General features: G+C 45.9%; 2 protein-coding genes and 1 long non-coding RNA gene across 5 annotated transcripts in view; 1 reads left to right on the top strand and 2 right to left on the bottom strand.

Moving 5' to 3' along the window:
• Positions 1–6,356, top strand: part of LOC136015849 (uncharacterized) — a 39,738-nt gene extending 33,382 nt beyond the window's left edge. The window contains exon 6 of the long non-coding RNA XR_010613376.1: positions 5,939–6,356. This is a non-coding gene — a long non-coding RNA (uncharacterized LOC136015849). The remainder of the gene's footprint in view (positions 1–5,938) is intronic.
• FAM161A (FAM161 centrosomal protein A) lies at positions 2,995–13,855 on the bottom strand. Of its 3 annotated transcripts, none has more exons than XM_065682374.1 (7): positions 13,675–13,855; positions 12,149–12,413; positions 10,441–11,601; positions 9,253–9,420; positions 6,447–6,546; positions 5,394–5,548; positions 2,995–4,818 (listed from the first exon to the last, which is right to left on the bottom strand). In XM_065682374.1, exons 1-7 carry the CDS (start codon positions 13,853–13,855, stop codon positions 4,320–4,322), a joined length of 2,529 nt encoding a protein of 842 aa, XP_065538446.1. In that variant the 3' UTR covers positions 2,995–4,319. The 3 variants fall into 3 exon arrangements, with proteins under 3 accessions (XP_065538446.1, XP_065538447.1, XP_065538449.1); XM_065682375.1 differs by having other exon boundaries at positions 12,149–12,396; positions 13,675–13,822; XM_065682377.1 differs by lacking the exon at positions 9,253–9,420 and having other exon boundaries at positions 12,149–12,396; positions 13,675–13,821.
• A 2,472-nt stretch (positions 13,856–16,327) lies between these two features.
• CCT4 (chaperonin containing TCP1 subunit 4) lies at positions 16,328–24,857 on the bottom strand. Its single transcript, XM_065682373.1, has 14 exons — positions 24,613–24,857; positions 23,812–23,864; positions 22,995–23,084; positions 22,043–22,151; positions 20,710–20,852; positions 19,905–20,026; positions 19,684–19,816; positions 19,201–19,340; positions 18,830–18,926; positions 18,419–18,529; positions 17,910–18,040; positions 17,576–17,810; positions 16,811–16,924; positions 16,328–16,537 (listed from the first exon to the last, which is right to left on the bottom strand). The coding sequence occupies exons 1-14, from the start codon at positions 24,728–24,730 to the stop codon at positions 16,520–16,522; spliced, it is 1,614 nt and encodes a 537-aa protein (XP_065538445.1). The 5' UTR covers positions 24,731–24,857; the 3' UTR covers positions 16,328–16,519.
• Between the last annotated feature and the right edge of the window lie 1,880 nt (positions 24,858–26,737).

Genomic DNA, 26,737 nt, shown 5'->3' with positions numbered 1-26,737 from the left:
TGTGGACTTAAAGGTAGTGTTCTTCCAATGCTGCTGCAAATATCCTGCCATATCCTTCCATGCCATGGCCTCGTTTATGATCACATTTTGGGGTACAATATCTGTTGCTCAACAAGTCACTCGGGGCTTTCTCCTTGCAGCTTCAGGTGTTAAATTCCCATTGAGGAGCTGTCATTCTTGCATTTTTTGGATACACCTTTCTCATTTTCTTTGCAAATTTCTACACAGGTTTCTACATCTGTGCTGGGGCTGTTGATTAAAACATTAAAGCCAGAATATTCAGTACGCTGTGAGAAACTTCTCTATTCATCTCCCTCCTGCTATGTACCTTCCCTCAATGCGTAACCCACCCGCATTTCCCACTTAATGAACTTCTTGCCTTAAAATGCTTCTATTAGATCATCTTTTGTGAATCAAATGACATTCAAATGACTCCATGTGCTACAGTTTCTATTCTCATTTCTATGGTACTACTCTGCTTCTTGGTCATTTGCAAAAATCTTTTACCTGGATTTGGATTTTCATGTCGTTTCTTTAAATATAATCATTTTCATTGCAGTGCCATCATCCTTTTCCTTTCTGTTTTCTCTACATTTTAAATCATCCTCTTTGCCAAAAACCCAAGCAAAATCCCCACAACAGAATCCAAAGGTCAAATAATGACTTGGGTTTTAGGCTGGGCTACTGTTCATCTCATGCCAGAGTGGTGTATGTATGCGCCTCATTCTGTGTTTGAAGAGGTTTCATTCATCCTGACCTCTCTTCCCCCATTTGTGTTCTGTCATCTGTGATTTTTCTTTGCTGTTCCTTTCCTCCTGAATGCCTTGTTGGAAAGCTCATCCCCTTCTCGTCTGTAATGCAATATCTGAGCCGCTTTTTTTACCTAAATTTCATTATTCTTCCCCTTTGAAAAATCTCTGCTGCTCAAAGTGATCTCCATAAATGGTTCCTTTAACGTCTCACAGTTTGATCTCTCGTATCTTTCCCAAACTAAAGAATCCTTGTATATATTGTCATACAAAACCCAAACTACCTGCTTGTCATATGAAACCCATTCTTTATCTTTGATCATTCTTGTTGCCTTCTTCCACTTACCCAATAAATCCCTTTTGAGATGGGAGGACCAGGGCTCACGCAGTGTTCAAGATGAAATTGCTTTTTTTTTTTTTTCAGTGTATAGTATTATTTAATATAGAAAGATTTTTTACCCTCACCTGCATTTATTTGCAATTATCAAAACTGAACTATATCTCCTGTTCTATCATTGTCGTAAGATCCTTCAGCATGTTGTTCAAGGCCAGGCTGGACAGAGCCTTGGGTGACATGGTTTAGTGTGAGGTGTCCCTGCCCATGGCAGGGGGGTTGGAACTGGGTGAGCTTAAGGTCCTTTCCAACCCAAACCATTCTGTGATTCTGTGTTCTTTGCAGTCAGTTTCATTATCTCACAGCAAGAAGTAACTCTGTGCCCTCAGCAAACGCTTTGGAATGGATACTACAGCTCCGTCTGAATCTGTTGAACAGTTTAAGTCTCACTGAAAAATGAGACTATAAATGCCAGCAACTGCATTTACACTGTGAAAATTGACTTTTTCTTTCCTCAACTTTTAACAAGTTACTAATTCCTAGAGTGATAGAATCACAGAATGGTTTGGGTTGGAAAGGACCCCAAGATCATCCAGTTCCAACCCCCCTGCCATGGGCAGGGACACATCACCCTAAACCCAAGGCTGTGTCCAACCTGGCCTTGAACACTGCCAGGGGTGGAGCATTCACCACTTCTCTGAGCACCCTGTTCCAGTGCCTCACCACCCTCACAGTAAAGAACTTCTTCCTTATATCTAACCTGAACTTCCCCTGTTTAAACCCATCACCCCTTGTCCTATCACTACAGTCTGTGAAAAGCTTTTTTTTCCTACAATATGGTTGGCATCCTTAAAACCTGTGATAGCAAATTGTATCAAAGTAAAATGTATCAACTGGATCCCCTTAGGCCCCATATTCTGCTTGTGTTTTTTGAAAATGCCTAAAAAGTTGAGGCATAACCTCCAAAAGCTGTACCAGCTCTTCCTTGTTAAATCATATGGGCTGTTCAGCCTGGAGAAGAGAAGGCTGCGTGGAGACCTCAGAGCAGCCTTCCAGTATCTGAAGGGGGCTTATAGGGATGCTGGGGAGGGACTCTTCATCAGGGACTGTAGTGATAGGACAAGGGGCAATGGGTTCAAACTTAAACAGGGGAAGTTTAGATTGGATATAAGGAAGAAGTTCTTTCCTGTTAGGGTGGTGAGGCACTGGAATGGGTTGCCCAGGGAGGTTGTGAATGCTCCATCCCTGGCAGTGTTCAAAGCCAGGTTGGACAGAGCCTTGGGTGAGACGGTTTAGTGTGAGGTGTCCATACTCATGGCAGGGGGGTTGGAACTGGATGATCTTGAGGTCCTTTCCAACCCTAACTATTCTGTGATTCTTTCTTTATCAGTGTTCATGAATTCTGTTATTATTAAAGTTAATATAGTAAAAATTCATCAAAAAGCTCAATCTAAATTATACACAGGTTCCATTCTTCTAACACCTTACATAAACCATTGGTTTTGCTACTTCATTTCAGTTCAAGGAATTTCTAGCAATATTTTTAATCTCTATCATCTTAACAGTTCAACAGTTTTTGATTCATTCTTTTAGAACATTTGAGTGCTGCCAGACCTTAGAAATGGTTTGAATCTTTTCTGATTTGAAATCTCTTCAAATAATCATTGAGCAAAACATGCTTTAGAGCTCCTCTGCCTTCCTCCAAGAGAACTTAGTTCCTAAGGAGACAAGTAGCAGTTATATATGACCATGAATTCCACAACATATTGTACAGCTCTTCAGGATTATAGAATATCGACAAGCACAAGCAAACCAGCCGCGAGTTTGTATTGTAGGACCCTCAGGTATAACTAGGGATTGTAAACTGTCATCTTCCTCCTGAAGTAGTGATTGATATTGTCATGCATGACATACAAAGAATGGGTTTTTTTATTTAAGTAAAGAAGCAAGTTTCAAGTTTCTGTTTGCTAACACTTCAAAAATGAATACAAGTAGTCATGTTAAACTTCCAAACGTCATTACAGAGTTTCTCAAAGCCAGGAGGAAGAAACAACAGGATTCAGCAATTGAATTCAGCTGCATTGAATGCAGCATGGAAGAAAGTGAATGAAGGACAATCAAATCCAAACCCCAAACCTTCTATTTTCTGCACAGAAGTAGTAGCTGAAGGCCTGAGTGGCAAGAGTGTAGGAAAAGGTCCTAAAGCCCTTCTTTCCCTACTTCCATCAACTAGAGCTGTTGGGCTACATTTTTACCTGACTTAATAAGATGCTGTCTTTACAGTGTATATTTCCTGCCTCAATAAAGACCTCTGAAGATTGCCAGCATTTATGAAGAATGATTTTACAAGATTATGATCTGAGCTCTTCAAATTACAATGGAGTTGAAAGAGCAGTTTTGGGGCTTGGTTACATGACATGTACAAGATCTGCAGCATCACTTGCTCTACTGAGCCACTCTTCTACTTGCCTGTAAGCCCTAAAAATCTCTGTCAAGTTTTCAGTGGTCCCTGTCATGTATTCGAGGCATCTTCTCTACTATAGGGACAGCAACTGCAGTACTGTTAATATTTTAGATAGACAAAGTAGTTGAGCTGATGAAGCACCTTATTTCCTGTCATAGTTCAGCTCACTTAAGTGGGCAGAAGACAAACCCCATGGGAAGAAGAGGGAGGAACTGAACAGACTCACTTGGCCATATGGTCTAACTGCACACGTTGTGTTCCTCGCAGCTGCTCTGCTAAAACCACTCTGAGGTCTCACAAAACAAGCCCTTGTCTGTTCATTGCCATCCTACAAGACATGGCATGAACACACCCCACAAGCACTGAAACGTTTGCATGAGACCAGGAGACACTGATGATGGCAAATCACTGCTCCAAAATCTTAAGTGCCTTTGCCAGCATGTAGAAAGAGCTGGGCAGGAGACCTCAGTACTTACCAATGCAGCATGCAAGCTGTTGTTATTAAACACGGGTTGCAGTTCATCTTACAAACTGGTATCACACAAGACTAGAATAAATAAGATTAATATAAAAGTAAATTTTTTTTTGGTAGAAATTCCAAATTGGATCTTTCCTACTGGAAAACACAAAATTTCTGCACCGGAAAGACTGGAAAGGTTTAAATTCACAGCATTTTGTATCAGTAGAAAAGCAGCAAGTTTTTGTTCGGTGTCTATTTCACTGCCAGCAATGAAATAGGTTCCTGAGCCTCAGGCCATCTGCCTGCCTTCATTCAGTCAGCTTCATCATCGCTGGGTTTCTCTTCTGAGTCATCACTTTCATACTCCTCATCCTCATAGCCAAAAGCACCTTCAGCTTCAGGGTCAGACTGACCTTCCTCTTCACGCTCATCGGGCTGATCAGACCGAGAGCGGGGTCCTGACTGGTCATCCTCCTCCTCTTCCTGGGAATGGCTAAGTGACCGGCCTGCTTTTGCTTGTGCTTCATCTTCCTCCTCCCCCTCCTCTTTCTCCTCCTTCTCCTCCTCTTCTTCTTCTTCATGGTGCTGGTCAGAGGGGGGGTTCAACTCAGCTGCCCCTGCATGGCAAGGCTGATGGGCATAAGGGCTGGCTCTTGCCTCTTCCTCACCCTCCAGCTCACCTGACTGGCCATCCTGGATGGGAGTTGCGACATCTTTTCTCTTCTCCTCCTCCTCTTCCTCCCAGGACTGCTCAGACCCACTGCTGTCAGCCTCAAAGGACTCCCTTTCCTTCACTTCATCCTTAATGGCTCTGAAAAGACAATTTGCATGTGTGATTTTACTTGCAGGTAAGATGCCCTCCAGCAGGTTTTCAACTACCTGCAGGTAATGTAGGACAAATCCTGGCAGCCTTGCCTGGGGTGGAAATGGAGAAGGAAAAGGGAAGGGGGAGACACTGGAGTCTGCTGTTACGTTTGAAAATAACAGTCTTGCTTATGTATATTCAATTCTTTCATTTCTGCGTTCTTTGGAATCATAATACCTAATGGATATTGAAAAGTGGGGTTTACAAGACTTACTTTCACAATTCAGTGAAGGTAATGCAGAATGAAGTGACTTACTTGCAACCTGCCTCAGTTTTGGGTGACAGGAACAAATAAAGGTTTTCCTTCAGTTTTCTTTGAAGGGCATTTCAAACCATATCCAGTGCTCTCCCGTGTTTTATAAAATCACATTGAATTGGGGTAAAACAACAGGATACATACTAATGCTAACTACAGTCAGGTATTTACATGGGAAGGACTGCAAGTAAGAAAGAGAAAGAAACCCACACATCAAAAATGACTAATTACTAGGTATGGGGGGGGATCCTTCATTAATCTCTACCTTTCTCTGGCATCAGTGGAGTAATTAAAATCTTCAGCACTGGAATATTGTAGTAATTTGGTTGTTTGTCCTTTCCTTGACACAAACTCTGGGCATATCCCCAGCGCTCTCAGTCTGTTGGAATAATGCTTTTCTGCAGCTATTCTGGCATTCTTCTGTAGGCAAACCACAATGGTTACGTGTTATCTAAATGCATTCAATGCCTGTCTTTTGATACTTTATTTACAGTAATATTCCATTTCATTCATTGCATCTGGCAAATTGAATGATTATTCACTGCAGGTAAGAATGGCAAAACAACACTTAAAACTTTACACCAGGCTTTCCTTTTGTGTCCTAGTTTAGAGCTGGTTTGCTCCCTGTTCCCACTGGCTAATGAAGAGCTCTGTGTTTTGTATATAGCTCTTGAGGGAGGAGAAGGAAGATGTGGCCATGCAGAATTGCCCTAAACAAGTAGTACTCACCTTCTTACCTGCTATTTAACAGATTACACAGATGTGTATCTCTGCCTTCTGACACTGAGGGTGTAAATTCTCTTCCACCAGGTAAGATCTGAGTGAGAACTCGTCCTCCAACCTACATGGATGCTCCTGACCCACACCTCAGGAAACCCACATAGACAAGGGGCCAGGGAAACAGTGATCTACAACTTGCTGCCTCTCTGGGTCTGGAAACAGGTCAGGGACCACATTACCAGCGTGTGGTTGTAATGAAATGGAGAGAGAATAATACATAACTGCAGCTGAGCTTTACAGTGGACACTTGAATTTTCTTATCACTTCTTTCCCGACTTAAACCTCTTATATTTTTTGCTGTGTTTGCAGTTACCCCTGTTGTAACTGATTTGGACAATGCGTACTACAGCCATCCCTGATCCCTGGGCAAGCATGCCACAAATACCTAGTCCCAAAAATTAGTAATATTTATGTGGAAATAGGGCAATAGAGATTAAAATGGACAAATACTGGCCTGAAAGGGTATATTCAATCTATCCTGACTACAAATGTCTTATGCAGTATCTGAAGGTAAGAAGTAACACAGAAGCAAGACAACCTGAGTGACTCTTTCAAAAAGCAATGGCCTTTGTTTTACTCTTTCTTCCATTTCTTTCAACTCTTGCAGATATTCTTGCATTCTCTGCTTCTCATAATTCCTAAGGGAAATAGAAGAGAAATGATTAGTAATTGATAATACAAGAAGTCATTTCCTACCGCAGTTAAACCGCTCCTAGCAAACTCAATATTCCCCTACTTAAAGACATATCAACAGTAAATTAGCTTACAGGGGTTACAGGCTCTGAAGTTACTGTCTCGTTTCACAGCAACTGCCTGTCCGTAAGGACTGAATAAAACTGGCTGGGAAGCTGTCACTTTGGAGAGAGGTCCTGGCTACTGAGCTTAAAGAGAGTTTGCCTGAGTTTGGATTCTTAGGGTTACTTGGGATACTTAGTGTTTTAAACGCTGATTTCATACAGATACTCTGCTTGTTCTAAGCAGTATTGAGTAGAATACACACAGGAAATTAATATCATTAAATAAAAATCAGCACTTTAAGGTAAAAGTTTGATGGCAAGAATCTTGCTAGTTTTCCAGTCTGTCTCACAAGAGGGGTGACCACATTCTCGATCATAGAATCATGGAATGGTTTGGGTCGGAAGGGACCTTAAAGCTCATCCAGTTCCAACCCCCTGCCACGGGCAGGGACACCTTCCACTAGAGCAGGTTGCCCCAAGCCCCATCCAACCTGGCCTTGAACACTGCCAGGGATGGGGCAGCCACAGCTTCTCTGGGCACCCTGTGCCAGTGCCATCATAGGACACTGTTTTCCTAGTTGGCTTGTCAGGGTCCCAGGTGTTACAGCAGGATGAGGAAATATCTCAGATCATAGCAAGCACCAGATAATCCAGGTAATGGGCTGTAATCCTCCGTGTGTGACAAAGACACCCCTTTGTGGTATTGCCTCTGTACTGGGCCAGCTCCAGCACTACCAAGTCACTTAAGGTCAAGCATGAGTGATGGCACATTTACACTTGTGTCTCCTCCTGCCTCCTTCCCTTACCATCCTCTGAACTTCTGCAATGCACAATAGCTGTGCATTAAAGCAAGTTATTCACCACTTGGAGGGAGTGAACTTCATTGTTGCTCCTTGCTTGCTCTCTCAGGCGGCTTTCTACAAACCTAATTATCTGTTAGAAGAGCACTTACATGAATGTACCCTATTACCCAGCCTATGCTGAAATAAGCATTATCCAGTTAAGCACTTGTACCAGCCTTAATGCATCAGCACCAGGGAAGTAATCTTGCTTTGTAACAGCATAATTTTCTGTGCAGACAAGAGCTCAGCACGAGTGTGTTACAATACGCACAAAATCTGATTAAGCTGAAGACTTTAATGTTGAAGTTTGCTGTTGAATAAACTCAACTCACATCTTGTAAACACACCCACTATTCCTCTTGATTCTCCACCCTGCTACTGTAACTCAGCTTGATTTCTGCTTCTACAGTCAGCACATCATCTACCTAAGGACAATGACATTAGAAAGCTCCTCTTATTAACAGTATCTACTGGTTGCATTACAAAAGCAATTGTGTTTGAGTTCTGACTCTAATAAAATAGTCAGAAGGCACTGCCCTCTTTGCCCTGCAGCTCTACCACTGCATCTCTGCTGCCCAAGACCATGTGCAAGTCGTATTTCTGCCCATGTGTGCTTTGCCTCCACCTGCATTTCAGACACATCTCTGGCTTCAACCATGTCTTAAGGTTAAGTATGAGAGTTAAGAGTTGCTAATCTAAGCTACAAATCTCATAATCAGGCCTATCTCATGATCATTCATGAGTGTGAGGTGTCCCTCCCCATAGCAGGGGGTTGGAACTGGATGATCTTAAGGTCCCTTCCAACCCAAACCATTCCATGATTCATCCTTGTATTGTTTTGCCCTGCCACTGTCAGTTACTGGCTGTTTGCCTGCTTACTGGAAATCAGGATTTGCAGTCACTGCCCAGGATCCTGCCTATGCATGAAGCAACAGAGGCAGAGCAGTCAGTACCTCTCACTGTCACCACGTAACACCACCTTAAATGGATGATACTGCTGCAGTGCCATGGTGCCAAGAGAGATATAAACCTCACTAGAGACTCATTCAAACAGGACTAATTTGTGGAGGTTTTTTCCTAGGAATTACAAAGAACAAGAAGCAGAAATGAAAAGCAGAAACAAGGCCAAGCATCAATTCTGGAGTCAGATCAGCATCAGGGAGCTGGAGCCATCTGGACTGGTAGCTTACAGCACACTGAGAAGGCCGTGATGTTTATTCCTTGAGTGCTACTTTTCCTCAAGTCTTATAGAAACAGCTTTCCAGTCTCTATCTCTACTAAAGGGAATTTTGGATCCCATTCCTGCTAAGCACCAGCAGCTTCCTGGTTTGCTGCTGATACCTGTGCTACGTTGAATATTCCTGCTCTGATTTCCCCTCTTAAGTGGGGTCCTGCTGGGACAAAGTGATGAATTGTGACTTGTTCATTACCCTAGGAGACACTGAGCACCAAAGTTGTACCAACACCTGGCAATCCAGCAGTGCAAGGGTATTCTGTAACTGCACTGGTCCTTTTCCTTCTGATTCCTCCATTGAGGAAACACAGGAGCTAATCTGGAATACCTTAAAGATCAAAATCCTGAGAACAGGCAACAATTTCCCAGTTGGAATACTGCATTTGGCCACTTCTTTCCTACGTGCTTGTACAGTGTCAGATTTAGCAAACGTGTGACCACATAAACTTGGACTACGCTATATTTTACATTGTATGTCTCTCATACAATGTAGAATGAGATCTCCAGGATCAGGGGAACGCAACAAGATACCTGAATGTTCTTAATTTGGATTTGGACACCTGAGCAAGGCTCTGATGGGGGTCATTGGCCTCAGCCCGAGTGGTTACAAGTTTCTGGAGGCTTTTTGTTCTTTGTTTCTGCTTTGTTCTGATCCTTTGCTGTTGTTCTTCCAGCTTCCTCTTTTCCTCAAGTGAACTCCTGGTGGAAACATAAACTAAGGCTGAATTCACTTTGAACCAAGAGCAAGACTTCAAAGGAAGCTTTGGCAAAGAGGAAAGCAGGGTGAAAACAGGGTAGGTGTAAGAGGACACAAAGTGTGTGCCATTTTAAGGGTTCAAGGGTATCCTGGGAAGCAGCAGGCATTTATCCCTTTCCTGTGCGTATGCCGACAAAAATGCACTATTCTTTCTTTAACAATCTTAAGTCCTACTTTTAAGTATTTTGTCTATTATAATTACGTCCTTATATTAATATACATTAATTTCTACATCCACTGCATGGAAAAATTCACTACGTATTCAGCCCAGAAAGCCAACCGTATCCTGGGCTGCATCAAAAGGAGCGTGACCAGCAGGGCGAAGGAGGTGATCCTGCCCCTCTGCTCTGCTCTTGTGAGACCTCACCTGGAGCATTGTGTGCAGTTCTGGTGTCCTCAACATAAAAAGGACATGGAACTGCTGGAACAAGTCCAGAGGAGGCCACGAGGATGATCAGGGGACTGGAGCACCTCCCGTATGAAGACAGGCTGAGGAAGTTGGGGCTGTTCAGCCTGGAGAAGAGAAGGCTGCGTGGAGACCTCAGAGCAGCCTTCCAGTATCTGAAGGGGCCCTATAGGGATGCTGGGGAAGGACTCTTCGTCAGGGACTGTAGTGACAGGACAAGGGGTAACGGGTTAAAACTTAAACAGGGGAAGTTTAGATTGGATCTAAGGAGGAAATTCTTTCCTGTTAGGGTGGTGAGGCACTGGAATGGGTTGCCCAGGGAGGTTGTGAGTGCTTCATCCCTGGCAGTGTTCAAGGCCAGGTTGGACAGAGCCTTGGGTGACATTGTCTAGTGTGAGGTGTCCCTGCCCAAGCAAAGGGGTTGGAACTGGATGATCTTAAGGTCCTTTCCAACCCAAACTATTCTGTGAGTTTATGATTCTGTGATATATAGAAATACAAGAGAAAACTGCTCTTAAAGTACATACACAATATAGAGCACCACTGCAGTAGTCACCTTATGGCATGTATTCGACGTCTTGTGGATTCTGTGATTTTTGGTGATTTAGATCCTCCAAGATGTGAATTCACCTTTGAATGTCTCATCTGGGGTTTACGTCTTGGAGAGACATATGGCCAGCGTGTTTCCTTCAGCTTCTCTTCATCCTCTTCAATGTCTTTCAGTATCTTCCCCTTGTTTGAGGGAATATACGGAGTACGGAGACCAAAAGGTTCACAGACTGTCAGGTGCTTCGCTTGTTTCTGCTGCAGGAGCCGCTGCTGAAATCTCTGGTGCAGCAGTTCAAAGTCTGGAACACTTGATTTGATCCTGGGTTTATGCTCGATTTGCTTTGGTTCACTGCACTTGGGCTTCTTCTTTTTACTGACATCCTTTAAAGCCAGCCTGCTGTTGGGGAGAGACGAATTACGTAGCAGCTCCTCAGCTCTCACTCTGATCCTGATCTCCCTGTAGAGCTCCTCCTCCTTCAGCCTGTCGTTAACAGCCGGGCTATAGACACATCTAGGAACCGGTTTTGCTTTGAACAGTCCTGTTTTCTTTCCAGGCGCAGAAAGGTCTCTCAGTTGCATTTTCCTCATCTCGTTCCTTTGCTTCTCTCGCTCAATGAATTTAAATGGCTTCTGACAAGCCAAGAGCCGCAGTTTGCTCCTCTCTTTCACGGACCTCCTGCGCTCTTCATTGCGCTGCACGATTTCATGGTAGAGCGGCAGGAAGACAGCAGCGGGCACTGGGTTGGCTCGGAACTGCTTCTGACACTCTGCTTCCTCCTCCAGCTGCTTCTTCAGTAAGTTGTTCTCCATTTCAACCAATGACTTCGACTTGATGTTCTGCTCTTTCTTCCTGGCTTCTCTGATAGTCATCTGGAAGGGCTTGGGCACCGTCACTCTGGGTGACCAAGCTTTCTGTTTCTTCTGCGTGGTTCTGCAGGCGGGTGAGCTGGGTTTGGTGCGAGGGATGTAATCTTCCACAGAGAACCCATCCCACATGGTTTCAATCCGTTGCTTGGCAAGTGCAGATGATGGGGTTTCACTCCTGTTTTCTTCAAAGGCTCTGTCAGACCCCTCAGATACATTTGAGCTTAAGGGATCGCTTAAGTCAGACTCTGAAAAGGATTTGTGCAGATGTAGAGGCTGATATGAGCTCTTCTCCCACGTTGGCCTTTTAAAAAGGGAAGGAAAAGGTGTTTTGAGTCCAGCACTGGTACAAAGCCAGGAACTTCCACTGCGAGGTATCATTCTTAGAAACAAAACTCAACAGTGCTGGTGGGGGAAAGGAAAGGGTAAGAGAAGCACATGGGACACTTAGGCCTGATCATAGGTTTAAGTCAGTGCTGGTCACAAACAAGTCAGCACTTCTTAAGGAAGGGCACTGTGCTTTATTAAATGTGCTGCCCAGCCTCTGCTGCACACACACTTGCAACTCTCACAGCCCTTTAGCAAGGTGAACAAGCATTTCTGTTATTAAAACTAACTTCTCTGGGTCACCTGCTTCGAGGAAATGGGGACAGTAACACTTTCCAGCCCCAGGAAACAAACCCCCCAAACCTGGTTTACATCTGGTTTACAGGTCTCTGCAAAGCATTTCATCATACAATCACAGCCTGGGCTGGGTTGGAAGGGACCTTAAAGCTCATCCAGTTCCAACCCCTGCCACGGGCAGGGACACCTTCACTGGACCTCCAGATAAAAGGCACCAGCAGACTTACCTGCAGCACGTACCAGCAGCAGCACTCTTCGTGCTCAGGGGCTGCTCTCTTTTCAAATGCAGTTTATTCCTATACATGCTTTCCAGTCTGGCCATGGTCTCCAAGTGTGCGTTCTTCAGCTCCTCCAGCTTCAGGTAATACTCTTGGTTTGAATGGTGCATTTTGGAGAAGTCTATCTGCTTGTCACAGTCTCCACTCAGAGCCAGGGGCTGCTCCCTGTTGGTGCTTGAATCCAAATCAAAACCATCCTGAAAGAGAGGGATGTCTGCAAAGCGTTCTGATTGTTACAAGGGGGAACAAGGTTCTCAGTATTGCTTTAGCCTGGTTATGCTAATGAATGATACAGTAATGCCAAAAAGAGATACGAGGATACAAATGTTATCACAAAGCTACATGGAGTAATCTTATTGTATGATAATTTATATCCTACAGGTCCTACTTAAAGCACTAGGATCCCTAAATCCGTCCTGTAATCACTATATTTACACCAGGAAATACAATGTAAAGGATTTAGCAAATGAAACCAGTTTAACTATGTTGTAAAGCGTCATTTTACCCTCGATCGCTGTGCAGCTCTAGGAAAGCCTTCATTTAGAAGCAAACAGACCCACAGCAGACCCTTCCCTGCCTTTCGTTCCCATAAGGGAAGCCATCAGGTATCATGTGTGTAAATGTTTATTCCCCTTTCCATAAGTTGCTGTGGAACAACAGGGATGCTGATGGTTGCACTGCTGTCTGGCAGCTTGCAGCGGTGTGCAGGCAAGCATGTTCTTTACGTACTTTTAAAGCTTACACATGCTAGAGAAGTCATTAAACCCGGGTTTGTTTGCATACAAGGACTCCCTTTATGTTATCCTTAAGCACCATGTTTAAAAAAGGTCCCGGGCAGTTTCTTTATCCCCACATCAATGCTTTTCCACTTGGAGATGTTTTAATAAGCTTTGACCTTCCCACAAAACATCGCGTTTATGTTCTGTCAGGTTTTCACTGCAAAACACGTTTCTTCCCCAGCATCGAGACTTAAGGCCAGGTTGGATGAAGCCTTGGGGGGGGATGGTTTAGCGTGAGGTGTCCCTGCCCATGGCAGGGGGGGTGGAACTGGGTGATCTCGAGGTCCTTTCCAACCCGAACTACTCTATGATTAACGCACAACGAGCTACACGGCCAAGGAAGCGAGCTTAAGCGGCCGATACAGAACGGCACCGTCCGCCTCCTGAGCCCGTCGCGTATGAACCCGGGGGTCCCTCCTCGATCCGCAGAGCGATCGCAGGCTCCTCCCGGCCCTGGGCACCGCCAGCTCTTAGCTCCGCTCTCCCCGTCCCGGCCGTTCCAAGCTCATTAAGGGATTGGTGCCGCACAGGCGGGGCCAGCCGCCGGGTGTTTGTGCCTATCCCTGCCTGTGCCACGGAGCTGCAGAGGCCCCCGTGGCTCCGGCGCAGCAGCGCCGGTGCAGGGCGGGTTAAGGCGAGCCCCTCACCCCGCCTTCCGCCTCCCCCCGTTAACCCCACAACCGGTAACGGCGGTACCTGCGCGGCGGCGGGCGGCGGCTCCCGCTCGTAGAGCGCGGCAGGCGCGCGGGTGCGCGGGTCCAGCGGGGTGCGCAGGCAGGCGGCGGCCAGGCGCGCTGCGCGGTGCCCCGCGGCCATCCCCGCGGCCCGCTCCGCCCCGCTGGGGGCGGCCTCTTGGGCGGAAGCGGGGCCGCTTCATCCGGCCCGGCCCCTCTCCTCCGCGGGGCAGCGCGGCTGCGAGCCGGGGGATCCGCGGAGCGGCGGCGGCAGCAGCGGCTCAGGGCCCTTCTCGCAGTACCCTCCGGGCAGTCTGCCGGGACACTGCTGCGGCGCCGTGTCCTCGTCTGCACGCTGGGCGTGATTTACGCTGCTTTAGGTGGCTTTTGGAAGTCGTTTAGTCGGAACTCGTCCCTCTCCTTCACAACCCACGGTTTTTACCCCCGCAGGTTATGACTCTTCTCCCGTTTTCGTGTGTGCTGCACATAAACAACAGGGTAAAGGTTAATGGGGAGCAGCGGATTTCCACCACCTCTGCAGGGTGTTAATGACTGGTGCACCTACTTATTGTGTTGAAATTGCAAATACTTGTAAAGACACAGAGAGGACTGAACCCCACACAGTGGTGGTTGTAAATCTCGTCAAGAACTGGACGTTTAGTCAAAGTGAACAACTGAACTAGTAGAGATCACTACTGGATATAATCCTGTGGGGTAAGGTGGTATTTGGGATGCTCATGTTAAGATATAAAGAAGTTCTTTAGTGTGAGGGTGCTGAGGCCCTGGCACAGGGTGCCCAGAGAAGCTGTGGCTGCCCCATCCCTGGCAATGTTCAAGGCCAGGTTGAATGGGGCTGTCGTCGTTTAAACCCAACCACAAACCTCGTCCACTCACTCCCCCCACTTCTTGCCCTCCCCCTGCTTCTGGAGGGACGGAGAGGAGAATCAAAAAGAATGCAACTCCCACGGGTTGAGATAAGAACAGTTTAGTAACTAAGGTATAACATAGATCACTACTGCTACCACCAATAATAATAATGATAAAGGAAATAACAAGAGGAAAGAATACAACACCTCAGCACCAGCTGACTGATAACTCGCCCCACTCCCCCCAGCCAAGCACCGACCGATACCTTGTCCAACCCTGCAGTCCCTCTACCCTTCCGGGGTAACTCTCCGTTACATCCTGGGCATGACGTGCTGTGGTATGGAATACCTCTTTGGCTAGTTTGGGTCAGGTGTCCTGTCTCTTCTTCCTCCCAGCCTCCCCTCCTCCCTGGCAGAGCATGAGGCTCAGAAAGTCCTTGGCCAGACCAAACATTCGAGCAGCAACTGAAAACATCCACGTTATCAGCACTGTTCCCAGGCCAAAAGATCAAAACACAGCACTGTACTAGCTCCTAAGAAGGAGAAAACTGACTGCTGCTGCTCAAACCAGGACAGGGGCTTGGAGCAACCTGCGCTAGTGGAAGGTGTCCCTGCCCACGGCAGGGGGTTGGAACTTCATGATTTTAAGGTCCCTTCCAACCCAAACCATTCTGTGATTGTAAACAGCCTCTAGTGGACGGTAACTCATGCACAGCAGTAATGCCTAAATCAACTATGTTTTAGTAGTTGAATTATTCTGAGTGTTCCACTTAACTAAGTCACAGGAAAGTGCTTCAACAGTAGCAGGTCAGCAAAGTGGTGGAAGTTCACTCAAAACGCACAGACCCAATCCATCATAAACAGAAATGCTCAACCCAGGACAGAGGTGAATCAGTCTTTGAGAGAAATACTGTCCGTCACAGAGAGGCGTCTGGCCATCTCAGTACAGCAAGAATGAAAAGGTCAATTCAAACTTTCAGGCTAAGAATGTCAAGTTGAAAAATGTTTATTCTAAACTATGCAATGTAACATTGAGAATAACTTAACTGTAAACTGAATGAACTGGGGCAGCCGGGCTGTTCCTGGTAGCTGAGAACCCAACAACCGGGTGCAACTAACTGCACGTATTAGTGGATTTTATGATGTGTTTTACAACTTGGCTTGCAAAGTGTCATTTGCACTGTGCTACACCAGTACAACTGACTTCTCAGCCAGTTTGGGGAAAACCAGCCAAGGGTGTGTGTGTGCGTATGCATTACTTAAGCTGTCCAAGGGTTTCACGCACGGGGTTTTCCTGAACAGAACTGGGAGTTGACCACCACGGTGCTGGAAGTGATCAAAGGAGCAGTTATAGCTGTTCGAGGGACATGCAGCCATTATCATCCCAAACTGATTTCAAATAAATCCCTGTAACTACAGTAATACCATCCCTGCCTTTTCAGAACTAGGCTCAGCTTTGACCCTTGCACGCTGCTGCTTGATGCAGTACAAAAAGCTGCCTGTGAAGACAACCCTGTGTGATGCTCTGGGATGTCAAAGGTCATTCCAGACCTCAGCAGTGAGCAGAGCAAGGAAGGTGATGCTGTTCTGAAGTGTCATCACTGCAGACACTCCCTTGTTCAAGCCAGGCATAGGTAAGAGAAATAAACCCACTGCCTTACATGTTACCAGAGTGTAAGTTCAAGGGTGGCTTTAGAACCTATTACAAGAGCTATTAAACTTTCCAGAGCTAAAGCAGGACCATGCAGCACAGAAAACCAAATATAACAAATTTATCGTATTTCTAGCAAAATTATAAAGCAAAGCCTCTGGTAGACTACTGGATGTTTATTGACAAACAGCATCTCCTCTTCCAAACCAGATTCTTACTGTTTTAGATTAACCTGCTGAAAGCACACAAGTCTTTGTGGACTTCAAGACCACAGGCGCTTGTGGTGAGGAACCATACTGCAGATTAGAGGGAAGGAGCTCAGGACACAGACCCCACATTCCTCGTTCAGCTTAGCCTCGAGTGTTCACCTGCAAAGGATAGTTCAGAGTCAGAAGCGAGAAGACCATGGGGTAACTGGACAAATACTTCTCTGCCTGAAGACCCTGGGTTTTCAGTCACTTTAACTCTTCATTTTAAGGCACAGCATATATAATGCATTTCACTTTGTTACAATTGCAGTTATTAGGCTATTTGGCCTTCTAAGCAGCACATTAATACACAGTAAATCTATTTTGAAGCACAGTAAATTAGATAATAACTATTCTGGTGATTACACAAAACTCAATGCAAACGTTCCTCACCACATCATCGATCTTCAGGATGCTGCGCACAGTTTCTGTCGCCAGAGTCAGGGCGCTCAAGGACACAAGTAGTGGCTGCACAACCAGCTCCTCCAGGATGTTGGAAATGCCACCCTACGAGAACAGGCAGCTCTTATTGTGTGCAAGTCACTGCAGTGACATTTGGTGAGTTTGCTTTTAGCAGAAGCCCCAGAAAGACAACCAACCTGAAATCAGACTTGTATCAAGGGGCTCAACTACTCAGCTCCTGTTGAGGATGGAAGACGCGTACATGGGGGGTACATTATGATATGCACCTTCTCTTCCCAGGCTTTTGACAGCCAGACATAATAATCCAAGAGGAAAGACACAGTTAAGCCAGCTTAAACATGCTGGCAATTTGGAAGAAGCCAGACTACTGTCTTCCCCCTAACAGACACACATAACTGGATGAGCTTTAAGGTCCCTTCCGATGCAAACCGTTCTGTGATTCTATATCCATTCCAAATACATCTATTTTCATAGCTGAAACAATGCTTTTAAAGAGAAACAGGAGGTTCCTTACTCCGGAGGCACAACATTTAAGTATCTTCTATTACCAATATTCTGATAAGCTGTTACAGCCTCAGAAAGCAAGCTATGATCTCCCCCAACGCTCATTTTGGGGAGAACACCGTTAATGAGATCCAAACCTGCCTCTCTCAGTCCAGCCCCAATGCTGAGCCTTTTCCTTTTAACGCCCAAGTAGTTCTGTAGCCACACCATGCACACACAACTCCTGGTTACCTTTCTGACGTTGATGCCAGCTGTTTTCTCCCCTTGAGCGTGCCTGTTTCTCAGCTCTGTTACCGTTGAGATGGGGTTGAGACCTGCATTTTCAGCCAGTGTTGAGGGGATGACTTCCAGCGCTTCTCCATAGGCACGGACGCAGTAAGCATCCATGCCCCGCAGCGTGCGAGCATACTCATTCAAGCGCAGCGCTAGCTCTATCTCTGGGGCTCCCCCTCCTGCAATCAAAGCTCTGTGGACAGAGGTGAAAATCAAACCTCACCTCATGTAAGCGCGCATCCATTAGCTTTCTGTGTTATTAAATTACTGATTAACCAAATGCAGATGTTACCTTTTCTTAACTAAGCATCTTATGACACACAGGGCATCGTGAATTGAACGCTCGGCTTCTTCTAGAACGAGTTTGTTGGATCCACGTACCACGATGGTCACGGTTTTCCCAGGGTTTGTGCAGCCTGTAATCTGAAACATAAAACCAACTTTGAAGACTAAAGGAGGCCTAGAAGAACTCTGGAGAAGGCTCTTTACCAGGGCCTGTAGGCCAGGACAATGGAGAATGGCTTTAAACTGACAGAGGGGAGATTTAGATTAGACATTAGAAGTTCTTCCCTGTGAGGGTGCTGAGGTGCTGGCACAGGAAGGTTTCCCTGCCTGTGGCAGGGGGTTAGGACTGGATGTGCAAAACCGCTGCACCACTGCACTTCCCAAGTCGGTTGCTACTCAGGGATTAGAAGTAGGTACTTCAATGTAGTAATTTCAGCAGTAAAACCCATAAAAATTAGCAAATGTTATTAAAGTAATTGGCAGATGTTAAGCAGGCATTAACACTGTCACTCTCACCTTTACCAGCTTCCCAGAACCGTTCAAGTTGACCTCCTCTGCCAGCTCAGCAGACCCCAGCATGTCAGGAGTGAACTGGTCAATGTGAGCAACAGGCTTAGTTCCAATGGTCTGAAACAGGGGAGAAAAAGTAATCAGAACTTGAACTTGACTGCAGAGTCAGCAAATGACCTGTGTAATGTTCCTCTGCATACTGGACCCAAATGCAGTCAGGACTATAGCTTTTACCTCTGTCCTTAAGCTTTCCAGAAGTGCGACTGCTCAACAGAATAGGAACGTTTTTTATGGAAAAGTCTGCTCTCATGTTATAGGCAGAACATGAAACTTGTAAAACTGTCATAATAAACTGGCACTGACTAATTACTTAGTTTTGGGGTAAACTTTAATAGCCACTTATATAACTCACTTTACCTTACATATAAACTCAATGTCATCTCTTTCAATTTCCTTAACCACCATGATCTTCATTTTGTTCAGGAAATGAAGGGCTAGGTCACTGAGAGCATCCCTACAAACAAGAGGGAAGTAGTCAGTTCACAGTACTATTTTCGTAGCTGGTCTACCAGCTGTGCTAAATTCTTCAGACTGCAAAGTAGGGATGTCATTAAACTCAAAATACAGGCACCATCCCTGCTTTCTGAAGGCGCTGTCACCATTACAGCCAGTCTGACACTCTGCCAAGTGTGACTGTTAGTACTGGGCTTCAATTTTCCAGGTATTCCAAACAATTCCAGCCGTTCCCCCAACACATGCAGCAAGCCAGTACATTGGTATTAACATACCTCAGAATAGACTTCTGGATCAGCAGCACGTTGCATCCAGCCTTCTTAATCTGCTTAACTAAATTTAGGATATAGACTCTCTCTTCACGAAGCACCCTGTCCATTTGGGCATAGTCAGAAACAACTACTTGGTTGTCCATCTATTTAAACAGAAATATAGAGAAAAGTATTATGAGCAACTGCTGACTTTAAAAACAAGTGTCAAGATGTTCCACATCATTTAGGAGCCCCTGACTCAAAGCAAACAAGCACAGCAGTAAAATGTGTCTTGTTAGAGGTTATTTAAAAGGTAATACTGGACTTTTGAACTGTTTTCTTTCTTATACTAACTACAAGTTCTTTAAGAGTTATGAGTATCCATGTATTACCCAGCAGAGCTTCATTACAGCTGTGGAACTCAACTGGCATCACAATGCCTTGATAAAGTATGTTACTGCGTTTACATCTCCCAAGTAGTGGAACAAAAGTCATAATTTAACTTACATCTGTCTTCGGAGCAGACAAGCAGAACTGAATGAGGCCAATTTTGGCTTTTTCCACTCTGGTTACACCGGTATTTGCCACCTTCTGAGTCAGGACTAGTCCTTCAACCAGTTCACAATCGTCAATTGTGCCCCTGGAAAAGAAAGCAATCCATCACTTTAGCACTTTGGGAAGCTGATTTCACAGAGATGACATTCATCTAACTACAAATTGCTTCTTACCCCAACTTCTTAACAATTTTAATATCTCTGAGGTCCACACTATTAGCTGTAGTTGGGTCAATCACCTTCATCACTGCGTCCACACTCATTGGAGAAAGTAAACTAGAATACTGGCACACAACCTAAGGGATTTAACAGCAAAGAGGAGAAAATGGTGAGATTTAACACTGATAAACACTTATTACAAAATAACAGTCCTTGCATTTCAGTGTCCGACTTGAGAATTTTGAAACAAAGCTTATTTTCCCTCCCTGCCCATCAACCAGATGCTTTAACATGGTATCTTCGGAATGACTGCTTCATTTAAAGGCAAGGGTGGCTATGCTGGTGGCAAACCCCATGCTTAAGGACTTAGGGAGGAAAACTGGACTTTGCTTTCTGAGCATAAGACCTTTGAGAGCTTCTCAGATTAATATGCTATAAGGTAAATTAGTGAACACTTCTCTAGACATTGAGGCTGTATTAGGAGTTTCTGCAACGTGAACTAGAACTGTCCACACAAACTGCTGGCAAAAGCTCTCAGTATCCCAGCTGACTCTTTGTTGCTGTTTTCAGTCAAAGCCTGCTTTTACACTGACAGTCCACATCTATGCTCACCAAGTACTTCAGACTGAAATGCACTGTTTCAATTTAATCTGGATCAAGCATGACTTTCTGAGAGAGTCTAAGAGAAGGCAGGCAATGTCTGAAAACCAGCAGTGTTTGTGATGTGCAGGGTGTTCTTAGTAAGTAAAGAGCAGCACAAAGTGGGGCAAGCTGAAGGGCTCAGCCAGTCCGGAGGTCTGAAGTTCAGCATCAGCCATACCTTTGAGTTCAGGGCAGTAGTTGCACTGTTCAGCAAGGTTTCCCTGTCACTCAGTTCAACCGGCTGCGCCATGTTGGTCAGGACTTCAATACCTTTATCCAGAGCTTTCTGGAATGACTCTGAAATGATGGTGGGGTGAATTCCTGTGGGGAACACAAAAAGGGTGTTGGACACTCATGCTTTCAAACCAATGGTTTTTATCGTGTTTCCCTCACCCTCTCTTTCCATTTTAAGGTTACAGACTCTCACGTCAGAATAAACTGAAGACATCTTAGCAAAATGCATTCTTCATGAGTATACGGCCTCTGTTATTACTTTCCACTGTTAAAGCCGAGGAAAAAAGCTATAATGTTCCTAATAATCTGTCCTCATAAACAAGCACAGCACATCTCCTCACAGTGTCTGACATCTCAGCAACACCACACTTCCTCAACGTTTTCGTCACCACTGGCATTCCTAAAGCTGCCGCTGTTCACCTAACAGCTGTGAGGAGCTGGATAGCGGCTTTATGGCAGATTTTCAGACTGTTTTCACACAGTTGTAGATGCAGTTCCTTGATTTCTCTGGAATATGTGATACACTCTGTATCTTTTCAGAGCAGGCAGCTTATGGGCAACTGTTGGACAGGCATTTTCTACCTACCTGCTCTGGTAGAGGATTAATAAACTGTATGCAAACTGTTGGTAGGAAGTAGAGGACACCAAGCACAATGGTGCATAGTGAGATTAGGGAAGTGTAAGTGAATTGCTATGAAGTCCAGATCTGAGACAGAAAAAAGCTGTGCAGGTTCAGTCATCCTTGCTCTATTTCCAGTGCACACAGAAGCCTAATTGTTATGTGGCAGGACAGGTAACAAGGCTCCTGAACTGCATGGAAGAATGTCCTGAGCCAGTGGAACAGAACCTACACTAACTATCATGGTCTGTAATTCATGTCTTTCCCTCACTAGACTTTCTCAAGGGAAAGGATAAATTTGCAAAGTGTAAAAAAAAAAAAACAAAACCCTGTAAAAATCACTGGTCCCAAATTCAATTTATACCTTCTTACATTCTCCTGTCCATGCAAGAAGTACAGGTATAATCACAGTGAGTACGCAACTCACATCATCTAGGCACTATGTCCTGTATCAACAGCAATGCAGTCAATTAGAATAAGCAGCTAAAGAGATTTTTAACCCCAAATGGAAAACAAGTGAAACCTGAATGTGAAGACTCAAGTCACCTTTCACATTTCAACTGGTAACAGCTACATTAGGCTCCATTATACATGTGCAAGCAGACAAGAGAATTTAACTGCCTCCAGTCCCGTTTCCATATTGAACATATACACTAACCTTTCTGAAGAAGTCTGGAACAGGCATCCAAAAGAGCTCCAGCGATGACAACAACAGATGTAGTGCCATCACCAGCTTCAATATCTTGTGCTTTTGACAGCTCTACCAACTAAAGGACAAATCATGATGAAAGTTTATATATGCTGCTGTTTAACTGCAAACACTGACCGTTACCAAAACAAGAGAGAGATTCAAGAGTGCAGCAGTACGGACATCAACCTTGCTAACAGGATGGATCATGCACTGTCTAGTGGAAGGTGTCCCTGCCCATGGCAGGGGGCTGGAACTAGATGATCTAAGGTCCTTTCCAACCCAAACCATTCTGTGATTCTATGTATGAGTCTATGATTTTCTTAACTGAAGTTTGTACCTTTTGCAACTTACTTCCCATACTATTTTGGCTGAAATACAGCTACAGCAAAACAAATCACTAACAGAAGCAAAGCTGCTTTTCTCCTAAGCTCAAAACTGATCATGCCTAGCACGGTTTAACTTTTTCTTTCCTGTAGGAGGGTCATGGGAAATTCATTTCCATCTCCAACCACAATCAAATCTGAGGCCTACATTTAACACCTCAGAAGATCAGGCTGCTGTATCCTCACACCATCTGAATGTAATAGGACTCATTCTCTTCTATCCTAGTGCTTTGGGACATCACTAACACTTCTTTCTTAAATTAGAGATGTTCTTAAATGAGAAGGTTTATTAAATGAGAGATGAAGATTCTTCTGTGTCTTAAAACACAGCCAGAGGAATTGTGCATGAGGTATACTGGAACTCTTCAGCATATATTGCAATCAAAATAAATGTTCCTGGAGCACACTGCTCTTGCTCTATATCACTAGAGGTAATGCTCCTCAAATCCACACAAAATGTTACTCTGGGGTCTCGTCCCAGAAATTAAGCTCTAACAGGTATCATCTTCTGAGTAACAGACAAAAAAGCCACTCACCATTTTGGCTGCAGGGTGCAGGACCTGCATTTGTTTCAGAATTGTAGCACCATCATTAGTGATTGTTACATCTCCTTTAGCATCCTGAATCTGAGCAGGGGGAGGAGAAACACAGTTCTGATCAGTAACTATGAATCTTTCATTTAATTTAATACTCAATGTAAATATGTTTTCTGACAACACTTATTTCTCAAACTCAGATGTGCATTTAGCTCCCACTTTCCCTTAAATAAATGAAGTCTGGAAAAGAACTTCAAGGCTAAAGATGGCATCCTATAAAAAGATGCCTATCATATAAAAGGACATGGAGCTGTTGGAGCTAGTCCAGAGGAGTCCACAAGGATGGTCAGGGGCTGGAGCACCTCCTGTATGAAGACAGGCTGAGAACATTGGGGCTGTTCAGCCTGGAGAAGAGAAGCTGCGTGGAGACCTCAGAGCAGCTTCCAGTGTCTGATGGGGGCCTATAGGGATGCTGGGGAGGGACTCTTCATAGGGACTGTAGTGACAGGACAAGGGGTGATGGGTTCAAACCTATACAAGGCAAGTTCAGGTTAGGTGTACAGAAGAAGTTCTTTACTGTGAGGGTGGTGAGGAGCTGACACGGGGTGCCCAGAAAAGTGGTAAATGCTCCATCCCTGGCAGTGTTCAAGCCCAGGTTGGGCAGAGCCTTGGGTGAGATGGTTTAGTGTGAGGTGTCCCTGCCCATGGCCGGGGTTTGGAAGATCTTAAGGTCCCTTCCAACCCTAACTATTCTCTGATTCTATGCATTGACTCCACAGTAAGCTTGGCGCTTTAAGAATTCAAGTATAAAGTTTACCATTTTATCCATTCCCTTTGGTCCAAGGCTTGTTCTAATTGCATCGGCAACAGCTAGGAAGAGAGAAAAAACACGTCTGCAAGTTGATCTAAAGAATTAGTCACTTGCTCCATCATTCTAGCTATTCCTTCTAAGAAGGTGTCTCACAGCTCCCAGTTATCCCACCAGCACTGCAACATCCTTCATAGTAGAATGACACAAAGCATTGCAAAAATTTTCTTTCCTGTTAGGGTGGTGAGGCACTGGAATGGGTTGCCCAGGGAGGTTGTGAGTGCTCCATCCCTGGCAGTGTTCAAGGCCAGGCTGGATGAATCCTTGTGTGGGATGGTTTAGTGTGAGGTGTCCCTGCCCATGGCAGGGGGGTTGGAACTGGATGATCTTGAGGTCCTTTCCAGCCCTAACTATTCTATGGTTCTATAATACCAGGTCTGATTTACACGGCTTTTCTAATACAGTAACACCTGACCCCTTGATTGCAGCCATTTTAAAATGGAGTACTAACAGACATGCGATACACCAAGTAACCCGACCAGGGCTCCTGCCAAACGCCGCACACAGCACCCCCAACGCGCCCTGCCCCATCCCGGGGGGGTCCCTGCCGTCAGATCTGCCAGAACACCTCCGGCTGACACAATACCGGGACCGTATGGCCGGAGGGAACACAAAGGGGACACCAAGCGGGGGATGCCGGCCATCCGGTGTGCCAGAGGCCCCTCACAGGGCAGGAAAAGGAACCCTGCGGGAAGCCGGCGGCCGCTTCCCCTCAGCACCGGGCGCGGGCCGCTCCCGCCTTCCCCTCACCTTTGCCGGCAGCGATGTTGCTGAAGCGGATCTGGGAGGGCTTGTCCCGGTCCTGGTAGGTGCCCCTGGCCCGGCTCCCGCCGCCGCCGTGGCCCTTGGCGCCCGTGTTCTCCGGCATGGCGCCGATGGACGCGGATGAGCCCCGGTACCGGCTGCTCTAACGGGAACCTTCCAGAACTCACCGCCGCCGCCTCAGCAGCACGCCACGGGGCCTTCCGGTCGGCGCCAGCCGTGTCGTCACCGAAGAAGGCTGCCCACGCCGCGCCTGCGCGCTCGACTCGAAAAGGCAATCCCTTGCCTGCAGGCGAACGGCGCGGATACCTAGGAACGCCCTGCCGCTTGCAGCATCAACTGCGCGGGGGCCGCTGGGGGGCGGAGGGGCGCGGCCGGCGTGAGGGGAGGAGGCGGCAAGCGGCTGTGGCGGAGGGGACGGCGCCGGTGTCGGTACCGGTGTCTGAGGGGGTTCCTCCGCCCCGGCGGCCCCCCTCCGCCTGTCGCCACCCCCAGTCTGACCCTCGGCCGGAGCTGGGGCCGCGGAGAGCCCCGGAGCAGGGGTACGTGGGTTCCTTCATTACCGAAGCGGCTGGTGAAAGGGACCCGTTGGCAGGCAGGGCAACCTGAGGGAAGGCGTTTCCTGAGGGCACCTGCGGCTGTGAGGAGGGATAACTCCCGTCGTGTTATGACCGTGAAGTCACTGGGTTGCCCTTTAGCTCTCACTGCACGGCCTGTGTGGAATTCAGCTGCACAGCTGCGAACGTTGGATGGGGCTCTTGCAAAGCGCTTAGTGCCACATAAACCACTAGTGGTGGATGGAGTGCATCTTGCATGTGTAACTCGGTGTCCTTTCTGGTCTCACCCAGGGCGAGACAGGCCTGGTCTTCTGCCTTTATTTTCCGTGTATTTTTCCCTCCTAAGCCCAAGACCAGCTCTGCTATCCCACCTATTCTGGGTAGGGCTTGAGCACTTGGTTTAATGTTTTGCATAACCTGCTGCCAAAAAGGGGGGTTTACGCAATAGGTTTATCACCAAGTGAAGGTAAAGTTGAATTACAGGGAAAGACAGAAGCAATGTGTATTTCCATAACATGCTGATCTTCCCATGTGTCTGAGGAACTCAGTTCAGCTTGTGAAAGCATGGTAGGAAGATAGGCTTTATTATCAAAAACAATATTGGTGTAAAAGACAGCTTACACCTCTTAGGACGATACTGCCTCTACTACTGTGCTGCTACAAGGAGCTTCTGTCTTCTGGGGGCAATTTCTAAGTAGCTATTTAAATGCTATCCATGTTGAACAGGATGCAGACATGATATGCATTAGATATGAAGTGTGTACTTGAATCCACAGTGAATTCTTTTAGTACTGTGATGAAAGCAAGACAAGAAGTAAGGCACAAAAGAGCTCTGAGTGAGAGAAAAATACCCAATATCTAAACCAGGTTTTTATGGCATTTCTCTTTCTGGCTGGATGTGAGAAGGCAGGATTCGTAATACAGCAGTGCCAGTGAAGTGCTCCTGTGTAGAGAGAGTTGTACAAGAAACCTGTCCCTGCACTAGTGAGGTGCTGCTAAGAGTATGTTGTAGGGAACAGGCCAAGGGTGTGAGCTCTTGAGCTTGTTTTCCGTTTCTGAGTATCTGTAGCAGGAGCTGGCTGCAAATGAAACATCGAATGGGTTGCCCAGGGAAGCTGTGAATGCTCCATCCCTCTTGGTGTTCAAGGCCAGGTTGGACAGAGCCCTGTGTGGGATGGTTTAGTGTGAGGTGTCCCTGCCCATGGCAGGGGGGTGGAACTGGATGATCTTAAGGTCCTTTCCAACCCTAACTTCTATGATTCTATGTCCTTGTGGAGAGCAGTTTTCTAGTGCCAGCAACAACTTTATGTGGTGATACATAGAAATCAAGCATTTGGGCAATTCTGTTCTTGGAAAGAAGGGAAAAAGTTTTTACAGTCACAATATTTCATCACTTCTAAACAATTTTTAATATTTTTTATTTCTTTTCATAGAATTACGGAATGGTTTGGGTTGGAAAGGACCTTAAGATCATCCAGTTCCAACCCCATGCCATGGGCAGGGACGCCTCACACTAAGCCATCTCACCCAAGGCTCTCTCCATCCTGGCCTTGAAC

This window comes from Lathamus discolor, chromosome 5 (genome assembly GCF_037157495.1).
Source record: "Lathamus discolor isolate bLatDis1 chromosome 5, bLatDis1.hap1, whole genome shotgun sequence".
NCBI classification, from domain to species: domain Eukaryota; kingdom Metazoa; phylum Chordata; class Aves; order Psittaciformes; family Psittacidae; genus Lathamus; species Lathamus discolor.
Note: the sequence above shows the minus strand (reverse complement) of the source record. Positions and strands in the feature narration are given on the sequence as shown.

Excerpts from the sequence above, each read along its gene's own strand:
- FAM161A (XM_065682374.1), bottom strand. The coding sequence starts at position 13,855 with ATGAAGCGGCCCCGCTTCCGCCCAAGAGGCCGCCCCCAGCGGGGCGGA. Across the intron at positions 9,421-10,440 it reads CGTCGAATACATGCCATAAG|GAGTTCACTTGAGGAAAAGA; the intron begins GTGACTACTGCA and ends TGTTTCCACCAG. Across the intron at positions 6,547-9,252 it reads TCCAAATTAAGAACATTCAG|GAATTATGAGAAGCAGAGAA; the intron begins GTATCTTGTTGC and ends TATTTCCCTTAG.
- CCT4 (XM_065682373.1), bottom strand. The coding sequence starts at position 24,730 with ATGCCGGAGAACACGGGCGCCAAGGGCCACGGCGGCGGCGGGAGCCGG. Across the intron at positions 22,152-22,994 it reads TGCACCCTGCAGCCAAAATG|TTGGTAGAGCTGTCAAAAGC; the intron begins GTGAGTGGCTTT and ends TTTGTCCTTTAG. Across the intron at positions 20,853-22,042 it reads TTCCAGACTTCTTCAGAAAG|GAATTCACCCCACCATCATT; the intron begins GTTAGTGTATAT and ends TGTTCCCCACAG.